Here is a 12,555-nt window from a genome sequence, read left to right on the forward strand (position 1 = left end):
AAGTATTCTTTCCATGAAAGGAGTGGTACAGGAGAGAGCCAGGCAGACTTAGGGCCCCCACTCACCCCTCAGGTTTTCATGTCACTTTCATTTGTAGCTAGTATGTATCAGGTTACCCTGGGGATGTTTAACTAGTTCAGAAAAGAGACATTAAGCATGTTCTGTCCTTTCTCCAGGGCTGGCTGTAAAAGGTGCCTCTCCTCCAGGGACACTAGATTTGATGGGTGGGGCGGGAGGGGTGCCTGTGCCACCTTTCCCTAAAAATGTGTCCTTCCTCTGCTGAGGAGTGTTATTTTTAGACGTCATTATTATTCTAAGTACAGATTGACAGCCTCCCTGAGCTTGCCGTCTCTGAGACAAGGATGTGTTACGGCTGCTTCCCCTTCCTTTCTCACAAAGAGCAAGTGGCGAGAACCCTTCCCCCGGGAGAGCTGGCTTGACTGCAAACCCCGCCCTGGCCAGAGGAAACAGGCCCTTTCCATCCAGCCCTGTGTCCCTGAGCAGTGGGGAGGAGTGGTGAACCAATGTCCCTTGGCCCCTCACCTGTGGTTGGCACCTTGGTCAGGGCAGGAGGCACAGTCCTGATCAGCAGGCCTTTCTTCGAGCTCGGAGCAGAACTCACATGTGCCTCTTCTCTAGGGGTCCTGTCCCTGAAGACTTCTCCCACCCCTGCTTTGCTTTCCTGTGAGAATTCCTGAAACGGTGGTGGAAAGGGCCCTCTGCCACTTCCTGGCTGCAGAGTCTCGGGCAGGTTGCTTCACCTTTCACCCTAGCCTTTAGTCTCTTCATCTGTGAAACGGGAATCACGGCACCACCCCTTAGGGCGGTGACGATTCAGTGAGAGCGCAGCAGGGAAAGCTCATGGTGCTGAGCTGGATGCGGAGGTGATCAACCGACGTTGATTTCTAGCCCCAGATCTTGCTGGATAAATTCGTAACTCCTGTGAAAGGCACATGAGGTGAGGGAGACGGTGCCCTTCACTAGGCAGTTTTCCTCCATTATGTGTTCACTCAGTTGAGAACCTCCCGTGGGGCACAGGGGGCCATGGCACTACACTGTGCCCTGGGGGCGTCAGCGTGGATGGACACAGAGCCTGCCCTCGGGAAGACCCAAGCACCCAGGCTCCTTTCTCGGGGTCCACCTCCTCCCTATGCTCCCGCCTCTCCAGGCTCATCGACATTGCCTGGAAGCTGGACAAGGCCGAGCGGGAGCCCCTGCTGATGTGCGCTCACTACTTCAAGAAGCTGGGTAACCCTGGCTATGCTGCCGAGACTTACCTGAAGATCGGTGACCTGAAGTCCTTGGTTCAGCTGCACGTGGAGACCCAGTGCTGGGATGAGGTGAGCCTAGGGCCCCTGCCTGAGCCCCGGCCACAGTGGGGTTTAGGAGGTTTGTATGGAGAACAGCTGCCCTCATTGTGGCGTGAACGTCGGCCTGGCAGTCAGAGGACTCACCCTCGAATTCCTGGAACCAGAGTGTCCTGGAGGCCTTCCCGGACTCACTGTCTGTGTCGGCGCCTTCATTCATGCAGAGTCTCTACCACTGCCGCTCTGTGCAGCTCTGTGGTCTATTGCAGGGGGCGTGAGTTACCACGACAACCCCCGCTGCCCCTCTTATTCTGAGCTGCCTCTGACCAGCACCGCGGGCTGGCACATCGCTGACATGGCAGCACACCTGTGTCACACTTAAAACCCGCTGCCTGTGCCACCTTTACCTTCCAGGTGTGGACCACCAGAGCCATCTCAGGGGCCTGTGCCTCCTCCTGGCCCCATCACCCCGATGGTAAGGAGATTCAGCGAGGCCAGCCAGAGGAACGGCTGTGGTGAGGCTGGCAGAGCCGTTGTGGGCTGTCCCCTCTGCGGCTTGACTTCCCTTCCAGCTCACCGGCTCCCTGTGCCCTGGATTGAAACTCATCCTCCAGAAGATCGGAGGCTGTGCCCGCAGTCCTCACCCGCCCCACCCTCCTGTTGTGCTCTGGTCAGCAGAGCCGTTGCAAGGCCTCGTCTGACTCGTGTCTCCCCTCTGAGTGCCTCCATTCAGTGGGGTGACGAGGTCACTGATGAGAAAAGGTCGGGCCAGGGACAGAGGCAATAACGGCTTCTCAAGATACGTTTATCAGGAGACTTCTCAAGCAGCATAAATTAGAGCATCTCAGAACCACTCAGTCCTGGCTGTGCGTCAGGCAAGCTTTCTCCCTGCTGCCGCACACTGTCCCTGTGACTCATTTCCGGTCCTCCTGCTCTGACAGGTGGTTCTGGGGCTTAAATCCAGCAGTCACTGTGTCCCCTACGGCAGCACGTCCGCAGCCATCTCTGACAGCTGATAAGCAGTGATGATGATAATGTCAATTCTGTTTCCTTAGGTGTCGCCTGCAATTAAAAGAAATCTGTTTGCAGCGCTACAGGAGCCCACGCAAACTCTCAAAATAAAATGTTTCCGATTCTGTGCCGCTTCTGTGGTCCAGAAACAGACTGTGTTGTTATTGAATCCAGTTGCTTGCATATTGCTGTTAATTGCCTTTTGTTTTCAAAGAGCTGATTTGTTTTTGCGTTTCTGGGGGTGGTGGAGGGGGGAGGCACTCTCCCCCTCTGAGTTGTCAGGCTGGCAAAATCTGACATCCCTAGTGGATTCAGCCAAGCGCTGTGTCTTCCTGGGGGCTGCGGGGGCTGCTTTATTAAGAATGCATTTCTCCTTCCTCTAGGCCTTCGCTTTGGGTGAGAAGCATCCCGAGTTTAAGGCTGACATCTACGTGCCCTACGCTCAGTGGCTAGCAGAGAACGATCATTTTGAGGAAGCCCAGAAAGGTAGGCCACACAGACTGGCCCGTTGCTGAAGGGGCCAAGACACATGTGTGAGGAGGGGGGCCAGTCCCTGCCATCGGGGGCCCCGGGGTAGACGACTGCATCCGGCAGGCGTGCTGTGCTTGGCGGTGAAAGGCCGTGAGCAGTGGAAGGAACGCGGGCTCTGCGTGGGACACACTGGGTCCATCACTCACGGGCCTCAGGGCCTTGGTCAGGTCCCGTCTCCTCGCTGAGCACAGCGCTTGCTCTCTGCTGTATCTTCCCGCTTCCTCCTCACAGCAGCCCTAGGATGTAGGTACCGTTTTGTAGATGAGGGGCTGGTGCAGTCTCCCCTGCCACTTTCCTCACCTGGAAGAGAAACTTGGGTTCTGTTTCTGGCCACTCGAGCGGGTTGTCCTCTGCTGCTCAGCACACCGCGGGTAGAATGGGCCACACACCGGGAGCCGAAGGAAGTGTCACTCTTTAACTGGTCATAATAGCTTTAAAGTGAGACTGCTGCCTTCTCTGTGTCGGGCGCTGACGGCACTAACCTGCCCAACTTTGCGTCTGGCCAGCCTCCCGGCAGAGGCGCAGAGGCTGACTGTGGCCCGGAGTCCCACAGTCAGAGTGGCAGAGCCAGGCTGGACTTGCTGCCTCTCTAGGAAGTGTTCATTGAAGCTGGGGGCGTCACCCTCCATAGCACCCCACTTGCACTTCTCTGTGGGAACACTTGCCACCTCCGGACACATTTCAGAGTGTCTCCCTGTTGGAGCTGAAAGCCGCATTGAAGGACGGTATGTTCTCTACTGCTTCAGCCTCTCCAGAGCACCCAGTTGCTGAAGTATGTGCGTGTTTGGGCAAAACACAGCAACCTATCCATCTGTCTGCGTCTGCCCTTCCAAGAATCCATTGCCATAGTAACTGGGTACTCAGACGAGAGATTGGAGATGAGAGTGGAACAAAGGCCAGACCTCTTCCTTCCCTGCAGCAGAGGATTTGGATCATCTGAGTGCCCACATGTGGGCAAGTGCCACAGCTAGAAGTGCTTCCCCGCCACCCCAAACTTCCCGAGGGGCTGGCCACATAGTAGGGACTCAGGAAATTTCTGGTAAATGGATGTGAGAATGATTGAAACATGTTTTGCTTGTTTTCACAAACGTTTGGTTGCTCAGACTGAGCCCAGTTTTCCGGGGTTGTCATCAAAGAGCACTCAGTGGAGGACACACGAGGGATCGAGTTGGGCTCGGTTCTGTGACCGGGTACGCCACTCTCCCTCCATCTTGCCGGCCCATCGGAATAAGTCATCGTAGGTCTGTTGTGACGTCCAGTGAGGGAATCAGCAACGAAAGCACCCTGTAAACCACCATGCCCGGTAGAGTGCCAGGTCCTGGCAGGGTCCCCAGGGAGTCGCAAAGCTTTGTCCTTGAACCGACGGGGCCCAGCCTCACTGATGATGAACAGCGGTTCCGTCCTCAGACTCAGCCCCTCTGGGTTCTCTTTGCTGCACCTCTCCTAAGTGGGCTGCCTTTTCCTGGCCAGAAAAGAGTGTATCTCACCGTGCTTTTTCAGGATGTAGACTGGGTTATTTATAGCAGCGGCCTGGGAGGCACATCCCAGCAGCGCAGTGCTGCCGAGGGCCTGCCGAGTGTCCTACTTCTGCCGTGGCCCCTTGCAAGCCCCCAGGACCCCACCCCACTCCCCGCTTCATGTGTTTGTGCCCCTCCAGCATTCCACAAGGCCGGGCGGCAGGGGGAGGCAGTCAGGGTGCTGGAGCAGCTCACACACAATGCTGTGGTCGAGAGCAGATTTAATGATGCTGCCTATTATTACTGGATGCTGTCCATGCAGTGCCTCGATATAGCTCAAGGTAAGTAAGCATCAGCCGGCCCCACTCTGGCACCAAGATAAACATCGCAAGAGCTGGGACGTTTTAATTAAAGCCCTGGGCTTGTTTATTGGGTGTATTGTCCATAACCCTGTCTTGCAGCAGCATAATCTGGCATGTCATCTTTTTCCAGTTTGCCCATGAGCGTAAAGGACGGTATGAGGGCCGTCATGGCTTATGTTTGGGAGGTCCTGCCCTTTGTGGCTAATTCAGAACATATCTCTCCCCTGCTACCTGGGAGCCCATGACTGGACCAGCTGAGCACTGGCTTAAAAAAAATGTAATTAAACAAAAAGATGAAAAAGAGATCACTTTACATAACACACTCCAGATTCTCACCCATTGCAGACAGGAAGATGGTTTCAGTGTTGCTTTCTTTCACAAGACTTCCCATGATGCACTGAGGGAGTTCTAGAAGCGGAGGGGACAGGGAGATGTTCTGCCTTGGACCCAGGCTAGCATGCAGCAGTGGGGAAAGCACTGTGACTGGAGCAGCCTGGTGACTCGTAACAAGTCACAGTCCTTCCTAAGCACCACGTCCCCATCTGTAGCGTGGGGGTACCCTCCCCCTGCTTCCTTCATAGCGCTGCTGGGAGCCTCCCAGAAGCCAAGGTTATAGTTTGAAGAAGGTCAAGCCCTGATGTAAGGTGACATTTTTCTGTTCTGGCCAGTGGTTTGTGATTTGATAAGAAACGGCACAGAGGGAGGCAGCTTGAGCTGAGCATGAATAAGGTTGACATCTGTCCATCCTCCCTGCCACGTGGCTCTGGTTTGTCTGGGTACCAGTGATCACCCTCTTGTTGGGGCTGGCCCCTCCTCAGGGAATGACCTGGTAGTGTCAGATCAGGGAGGACCTGAGAGAAATCCTGGTCCTGTGCTCTGCCCACTGAGACGTTAGCTGCCCAGCTCCCACACAGGCAGGGCCCCGCTCCCATCACTGCACCTCTGCCGTTCCCTGGCTTGGGCTTGGTGTCGGGGGAAACTGGCTCGTTCTGACACATCTTCTCCCTCCTGCCCTGCTCGCACCACAGATCCTGCCCAGAAGGACGTGATGCTCGGCAAGTTCCACCACTTCCAACACTTGGCCGAGCTGTACCATGGCTACCACGCCATTCAGCGCTACACGGTATGGTGGCTGGGAGACAGGTGCCTAGCGGGGGCACCACCTGCTGAGCTGGGGGGACTGGGCACGTCCTACAGAGCAGCAGACCTCTGGATGGGACGTAAACTCACCAGGTGTGATGACCTCCTCCTGGGAGGCAGTTTGGAGCTTTGATTTTCTTAATTGGTTGCTTGTTCGACATGCGGCATGTGTGCTTCTGAATTTGCAAGCCAGACCTGGAATGGGCCTTTCTAGTTACTTGCTCCAGGTTTAGGTGACTCGGGCAGACTCTGGATTAGCCGGACAAAGGGCTGTCTCTCCGAGTGATCGGGAGGGAACGTTCCATGGGGCTCTCTCTCCCAGATGGGTGAAGGTCCAGGTCTAACCAAAGGCTCAAGGTCCCCCACTGGTCCTGCCACCGTATGTGACCTTGAACAATTTACTTCCCCTCCCTGGCCATCAGTTTCCCTCTCTGTGAAGAAGAGGGTTGGCTTGTTCTACAGAGACCCAAATAGTTCTCTTTAGTTACTCCCCATTCTTCTGATTATGCCATTTTAAGCCTGCATCCTGACAGTAGGAAATAGCTGACAGATTGTCATCAGCCTCCTTATTTTGTGTGTCTAGAGCCACTCAGCAGTGGGAGCTTATCCTGTGCTGAGAAGCCGGAGAGTAATGTCAATAGACTGCTTTTACTGAGCACCTACAACACGCCAGCAACGTGCTGAGGGCGTTACTGTGGCAACTTACCTAATCCTTTCAACCGTGCTGTGAGATAAGTACTGTTGTCCCCATTTTACAGATGAAGAAACTGAGGCTCCGGACAGAGGGCCTACAGCTAGTAAGTAGAAGAGCCAGGACTTGAACCCAGACAAGCTGTCTTTAAGCCCACGCTCTGGGCCCCTCTGACTTGGAGAAGGCCGAGCACTGGCCTCACGCCCCAGCTCTGCCATGTGACCTTGGGCAAGTCATTCACTGGCCTCTGTGCTTCAGCTTCCTTCTCTGTAAGATGAGGGCACTAACAGTGCTCACTCCATGGGGTTGTTGTGGGGAGGAAATGGGTAGACCTTGGGAAGCACTCGGCAGAGTGACCCTAGTCGGTGTGAGCCCCTCTCCTGCCCCGTGCAGAGGCCTCCAACCAGGTTTCCACCTGCTGCTCTCCCGCCCCGCTGAGCAGTCCCTGTTCTTGGACCGTCTCAGAGGCCCTGCCTCTACCTTGGGCTCCTCTTTCCCCCTCATTTATGCTGAACTCTTGGCACATTCTTTGCCCCTGGGGAAGGTGTGGGCAAACAGCTCCTCAAATGGGTTCTGCCTGGACCAGCCATCAGCCCTGCATCTGATCTCTTCCCACACCAGGCTCTGGGGTCTTGAGAGACCCTGTCTTCCTTTACAGTCTTTTCGGGGCCCCTCATCTCTCTCAGGTGCTCATCTGGAAAGGAGCTCCCCTAATTAAAGACCCCAGACTCAGCTTGGGCTCAACGTCAGGGCCTGGACCAGTCTTGGTTTACCCGAGACTCTGGAGCCCAGCTCCGCCTCTCCCTGCTGTTCGTCATCCTCCACATGTTGGGCAAGGGCTGGGGGCTCCTCTGGAACATCTGAGCCCCAGCTCAGGACCTAGTGCAGCTGTGAGCTTGCGGTAGCTTCACAGCAGCCACGGGCCCTGGCTCTCCAAGCCGGCTGGGCTTCTTCATTGGGCTGTTCCTTCATTCAACAAATGCTTGCTGTGTGACAGGCCCTGGGTGAGGCCTTGGGCACAGAGGGGACCTAGACGTTGTCCCTGCCCCTGAGGAGCTCATAGTCTAGTAAACAAGCGGTTGTAGTGCAGTTGCCTCAAAGGAAATGCTGAGAGGACTAAGGAGACTTCCTGGAAGAGGTGGCCCCAAGCCCAGGGGTGGTGGGAGAGAAGGAAGAGCAGGGCAAGTGAAGAGGAGGAAGAGGAAGGGTGTTCGTTGCTGGCAGCAGTCACGGCATGTGCAAAGGCCTGGAGGTGGGTGGTATTTTAGGGTTTGGCATCAGGGCCCAACAGAGCAGCTCTGATTCAGAGCAGACTGGAAAGGGGAGCACCAGACCTTTCCTGAGACAGTGGCTTCTTTCCCAGAGGAGAGGTGCGAATCCTGAGGGACCCCCCCCCTTTCTGGGACGCTTCTTAGCTTCCACACCTCGTGCAGTATAACCAGAGGCCAGCTTCTCCCTGGCTCCCCCCCAGAGAAGGGCGCAGTCTCAGGTTTTCTTGGGTTCTTGGAACCGACAGGCTGTAGAAATTTCAGTGAGAATTAAAGAGAGTGCTGGGCTCTGAACCAAAGAAGCAGCATCAAGGGAGGCCTCACAAGCTGAGTCCAACAGGGCCTGCGTCCTGGTGGCTCACTGGTGAGTGCGGCCTAGCAAGACGCTTCAGGAAATGCCAGTTTGTTGCCATTTAAGTGATCGCTGGGAGAGTGGTTGGCCTGCTGTCACCGTTGTCATCTAGGGCAGTCTCAGTTTGCACATGGTGTGCCAGAGTCCCTCAGAACAGCACACTCTTAACCTTTTACAGACCCTCCTGATGGAACATTCCCTGTGCTCTACTGTGCTGAGCTTCTGGCAGCCTCCAGGTGCAGAAGACTTGTGCATTTAAGTGCCACGTGCCGAGGACCTGTCTGTGAGGGCCTGGGCAGGGGCTGGGGCAGAGGGTGTGGCCGGGGAGCCCCGCGTTGCGCGTCCGTGGGCGTTGCACGGTCAGGCTGCTGTCGGAGAGCAGAGCAGAGGATGTGATTTTGTGCTATAAAGGGTTAACTGCCTCCGGTTAAAGACATGCTTCTATGGAGGTCACATCTTAAATTGCATAAAGGTCTCCTCTTTTAGAGCTAATTGGAGACAACTTGAGCTGGGGACAGGGAATCATTGCCAGCCCCAGAGGCAGTGAGCTTGGGAGAAAGACATCTCGGGCTTTGGAATCAGACCCGGGTTTGAGTCCTAGCTCCACTCCTTTCTAGGCAGGTAAGTTGGGCACGTCATCTCTCTGGGCCTCGGTTTACTCGTCAGTACAGGGAGGGTGACAGCCTGGGAGGCTCCTCCCAGGGTCGTGTTGGGGACCACACGAGGCGGTGGCTGTAGGCGCATAGCACACAGTAGGTGCTCCCTGGACAGGTCCGCTCCTCTGCTGAGGTCGCTCAGAGTTGCTGGTGTCTGCCCCTTTGCCTGGCCCAGCAGCGGCTCGGTTGAGAAAGTCGACCCATTTGCTTTTCTCACTGCAGGAGGAGCCGTTCAGTTTCCACCTCCCCGAAACACTCTTCAACATCTCCAGGTTCCTGCTGCACAGCCTGACCAAGGACACCCCCTTGGGCATCTCTAAAGTGTATCCTTTCTCTCACCTCACCCTCCGTCCCACCCCTTTTGTCTAATGGCCCTGAGAAGTTCTTTCCAGAGCACTTTACTGGCAGAAGCTTCCTTCTCTCCATCAGCCCTCAGGGAGGGAGCAAGCTTGCCCTGCGCTGCTGTTTGGCTGTAGGAGAGGCTCCTCCTGGGAGGCCAAGGGGCCAGTGCCAAGGGAGGGTTCGTTTCCAGGGCTCCCTGGATGGGCCTAGCAGTGGGTCTCTGGCCCACACACTGTCTGAGCCCTCCTGGAACCCCCAGGTGGGGGTGTGACTGAAATGTCGGAGGCGCCCTACCTTTAGGCTCGGAATCTCGGCCTTTAGGCTCCGGGCACTTCCCTGAGGGCTCGAGGTGGGCACACTTGTTCAGCCCAGGTGGGTGGAGCACCTGCTGCATCCCAGGCGTTGGGCCAGGTGGTAGGTGACAGGTGTCAGGGCCTGGTTCAGAGGGACATGGGCTGTGTCCAAGCATGAAATGCAGCTAAGGCCGGGGCTCTGGTCAGAGAAGGCTGCCTGGAGGAGGTGACGTCCGTCCTGTAGGCTGGGGTAACCTGGGACGATGCCGAGTGGGTGTTCTAGGGCGCGCCCAGCCCACGGGAGGGCCTTGGCGGGGAGGGGAGTGAGGTGACCAAGGGTGGAGCTGAAGCCCCCTGGGTGGGAGCCAGACTGCTGGGGCAGCAGCCTGAGGCCTCCCTAAGAGCTGGACTTTCCTTCTCTGGCTGGTGAAAGCCACAGAGGGGCCATAAGCAGAGGCGAGGCCTCAGAGCTGTGCTGCCAGAAATTACCAGAAAATGACAAAAATCCTTTAAATCCTGAATGTGATGAAAGTTATAATTATCCCGTCTTCTTCTAAACCTCACTATTCTCTCAGCCCCTTCCCAGCCCCTACCCGGCCTTCTTTCTGTGAGTAAAAAGCCCTCCCAGTAGAGGCTGAGAGGTGCCAAGCGGTGAGAACGGCTCCTCTGTGAAGGGTTTCAGGTCGGTCATGTACATTTCAGGGAAGCTGCCCACGCGTCGGGGGCGCAGCACCTGCACCCAGCCTCTGCAGCAACTTCTGCTCCAGTCACAGAGTCTGACTGAACCCCTGCTCTGAGTGCGCCTTTGCTGTCCCCTGGGGACATGGAAACGGCTCCTGACATAGTCCTGCCCTTTGAGGAGTCACAGTGGAGACACAGACAGGAAGACTCGCCTCCACATGACCGCTAGGGCTGTCGGGGCAGGAGCATCGGGTGAGGGGTGGGGGGAGAGGGGAGGCGGCTTGGGACACTGGCCTCACACAGTAGCTGAGGCTTGTCGGGGAGAAGTCCGTTCACAGGCCGGGAGGGGAGGAAGGACTGGCCCGGCCTGGGCACAGCCAGTCTTTGAGATGACCTGGGGTGGAGCACAAAGGCTTGTCAGCCCCAGGCTGAGGAGCTCAAAGGAGAGCCTTGAAGCAGGGGAGGCTGTGCTTGGGACTCGCCTCGGTCCTTGGTAAACTGCAGGCGGAGAGCAGTGTTGTGCACCGGGACAGGCCTCCAGGCGGTCTGGGGCCAGGCTCCACCTGGCGGGGCTGAAGCAGGAGGGCACTTGGTGCCAGGCATTCTAGGGCCTGGCTGGCAGGCTGGGCCAGGTGGGGAGAGCCACCTTGGCCTGGTCAGGGTACAAGATGAGCCATCAGCAGACCCAGGGAACCTAGGCAAGGGTGAAATATTAATGGAAACTGCACTGCTTCTATCTCTGGAAAAATCTCTGGGCCTTAATATCTGAGAAATACACTTACATCCCACAAATGAGCAGAGCAGTCCTCAGGCTCCTTCCCGGGCCCTCCTGGCACCAGCACACGCTGCATTCCAGCACACGGCTCTCTCCAGGGCTGGGCAGTGCCAGCTCTCGGGCCTGCTGTGGCTCTTCCTTAACCCTGTCTTTGGCAGGAACACACTCTTCACTCTGGCCAAACAGAGCAAGGCCCTGGGCGCCTACAAGCTGGCCCGGCATGCCTACGACAAGCTGCAGGGCCTGCAAATCCCCGCCAGGTTCCAAAAGTCCATCGAGCTGGGCAGCCTGACCGTCCGCTCCAAGCCCTTCCACGACAGTGAGGTGAGAGCGCGGCCCCCTCAGGCAGGAGGCCTCTCCCGACACCCCCTTGCCTGGCCTGCCTGGCTCCGTTTGAAAGGCGGCTGCCATACTCTTGGGGCTCTGCACCCCAGCATCTGCCTCAGTGCCGGCTTGCCAGCTCTTTCTGCTCTTCCTCTCTGCCTCTGTTTCTCCTCGCAGCCCCCAGCCCCCCTGAGCCCACGGCCCTGCCCTCCCTTTCTTCTGAGCCCTCCCGAGGCTCCAGATCTGGGGCGGCCCAGCCCACACTGCTCCACCCCAGCCTCTGCGCCAGGTGACCCCGCGTTCACGTCCCCTAGGAGCTCCTGGCCTATCCCACCAGCTTCTGGAACCAGCTTATCACTCACCAGTAAACCCACCCCCCTTTCCTCCAGCCCAGCCAGCCACTGTCTCATTCACATTCTCCCTCCTTTAAGCTCGGACAGATCTGGGTTCAGATCCCTGCTCCACCATGTCTGAGTTGTGTCTCAGTCTTCCTGAGCCTCGGTTTCTCCTTCTGTCAAATGGGCATGTGCATAGTAGCTTTCCCATGGGTGGCTGTGAGGGTAGGTGAGCTGCGTGGGTCACGGTCATGGCACAGCCCAGAGTGCAGTGACAGGTTGGAAAGCAGTGGTGCGCTTCTTGTCCTTCCTGCCGGGAGACCGAGCTGCCGAGCCCTGCCTGAGAAGGAGGAGGGCAGTGGGCCCCACAAGCCAGAACCCGCGGCGTCTCTGCAGACCCTTATCCTTCTTCACCAGCACAGAGCTGGGGGCGCAGAGTCCCCTCCCCACCCACCCAGGTGGCCTTTCCTCTTGGCAGCCAGGCCCCAGGGCACTGAAGCCAGAGCCCAGGGAGGAGGTGATGAGTGTGTCCGGTTGGGCCCGCGGGCAGTCTGGCGCTGCTGTTTTGTAGGAGCTGGTGCCCTTGTGCTACCGCTGCTCCACCAACAACCCGCTGCTGAACAACCTGGGCAACGTTTGCATCAACTGCCGCCAGCCCTTCGTCTTCTCTGCCTCTTCCTATGGTGAGTGCCGCATGCAGTGGGGCAGCCTGCGTCTGGCTGGGCCCCCTGTGTCCTCACTGTAAATCGGGGACAGTGAGATGCCCACCTGCCTGACACAGAGTCACCCAGGGTTCCCAGAGCAGGACCCAGTGCTGCCCAGACCTGAGGCGCCCACCCCTCAGGACCCCGTGTGCAGCTTTGCCTAACGAAATGCCTGGGCAGAGGCGGTAGGTCAGGTGTTCGGTCTGGGAGGCTGACATGCCTCTCAAGTCCCAGCTCCTTCCGTGTTGACGAGGATCAGGAGCCCCTTCCCAGCAGCGGGCCAGAGGCCTCTCCTCTTCCCTCGGAGAGGAGCCCATCCATCCACT

At 57.3% G+C, this 12,555-nt stretch overlaps 1 protein-coding gene across 3 annotated transcripts in view; it reads left to right on the forward strand.

Annotated features, from left to right (window-relative positions):
• IFT122 (intraflagellar transport 122) overlaps window positions 1-12,555 on the forward strand; it is a 63,364-nt gene that overhangs the window by 47,276 nt on the left and 3,533 nt on the right. For all 3 annotated transcript variants that reach the window (XR_012060805.1, XM_006206788.4, XM_006206789.4), the window contains 7 exons: window positions 1,169-1,340; window positions 2,702-2,804; window positions 4,507-4,647; window positions 5,697-5,791; window positions 8,998-9,098; window positions 11,025-11,190; window positions 12,097-12,208. Coding sequence is in view for 2 of the 3 variants with exons in the window: in XM_006206788.4 (XP_006206850.1) it covers window positions 1,169-1,340; window positions 2,702-2,804; window positions 4,507-4,647; window positions 5,697-5,791; window positions 8,998-9,098; window positions 11,025-11,190; window positions 12,097-12,208 (890 nt within the window). In the remaining variant the exon portion in view is untranslated. The remainder of the gene's footprint in view (window positions 1-1,168; window positions 1,341-2,701; window positions 2,805-4,506; window positions 4,648-5,696; window positions 5,792-8,997; window positions 9,099-11,024; window positions 11,191-12,096; window positions 12,209-12,555) is intronic.

This window comes from Vicugna pacos, chromosome 17 (assembly GCF_048564905.1).
Source record: "Vicugna pacos chromosome 17, VicPac4, whole genome shotgun sequence".
Classification (NCBI taxonomy): domain Eukaryota; kingdom Metazoa; phylum Chordata; class Mammalia; order Artiodactyla; family Camelidae; genus Vicugna; species Vicugna pacos.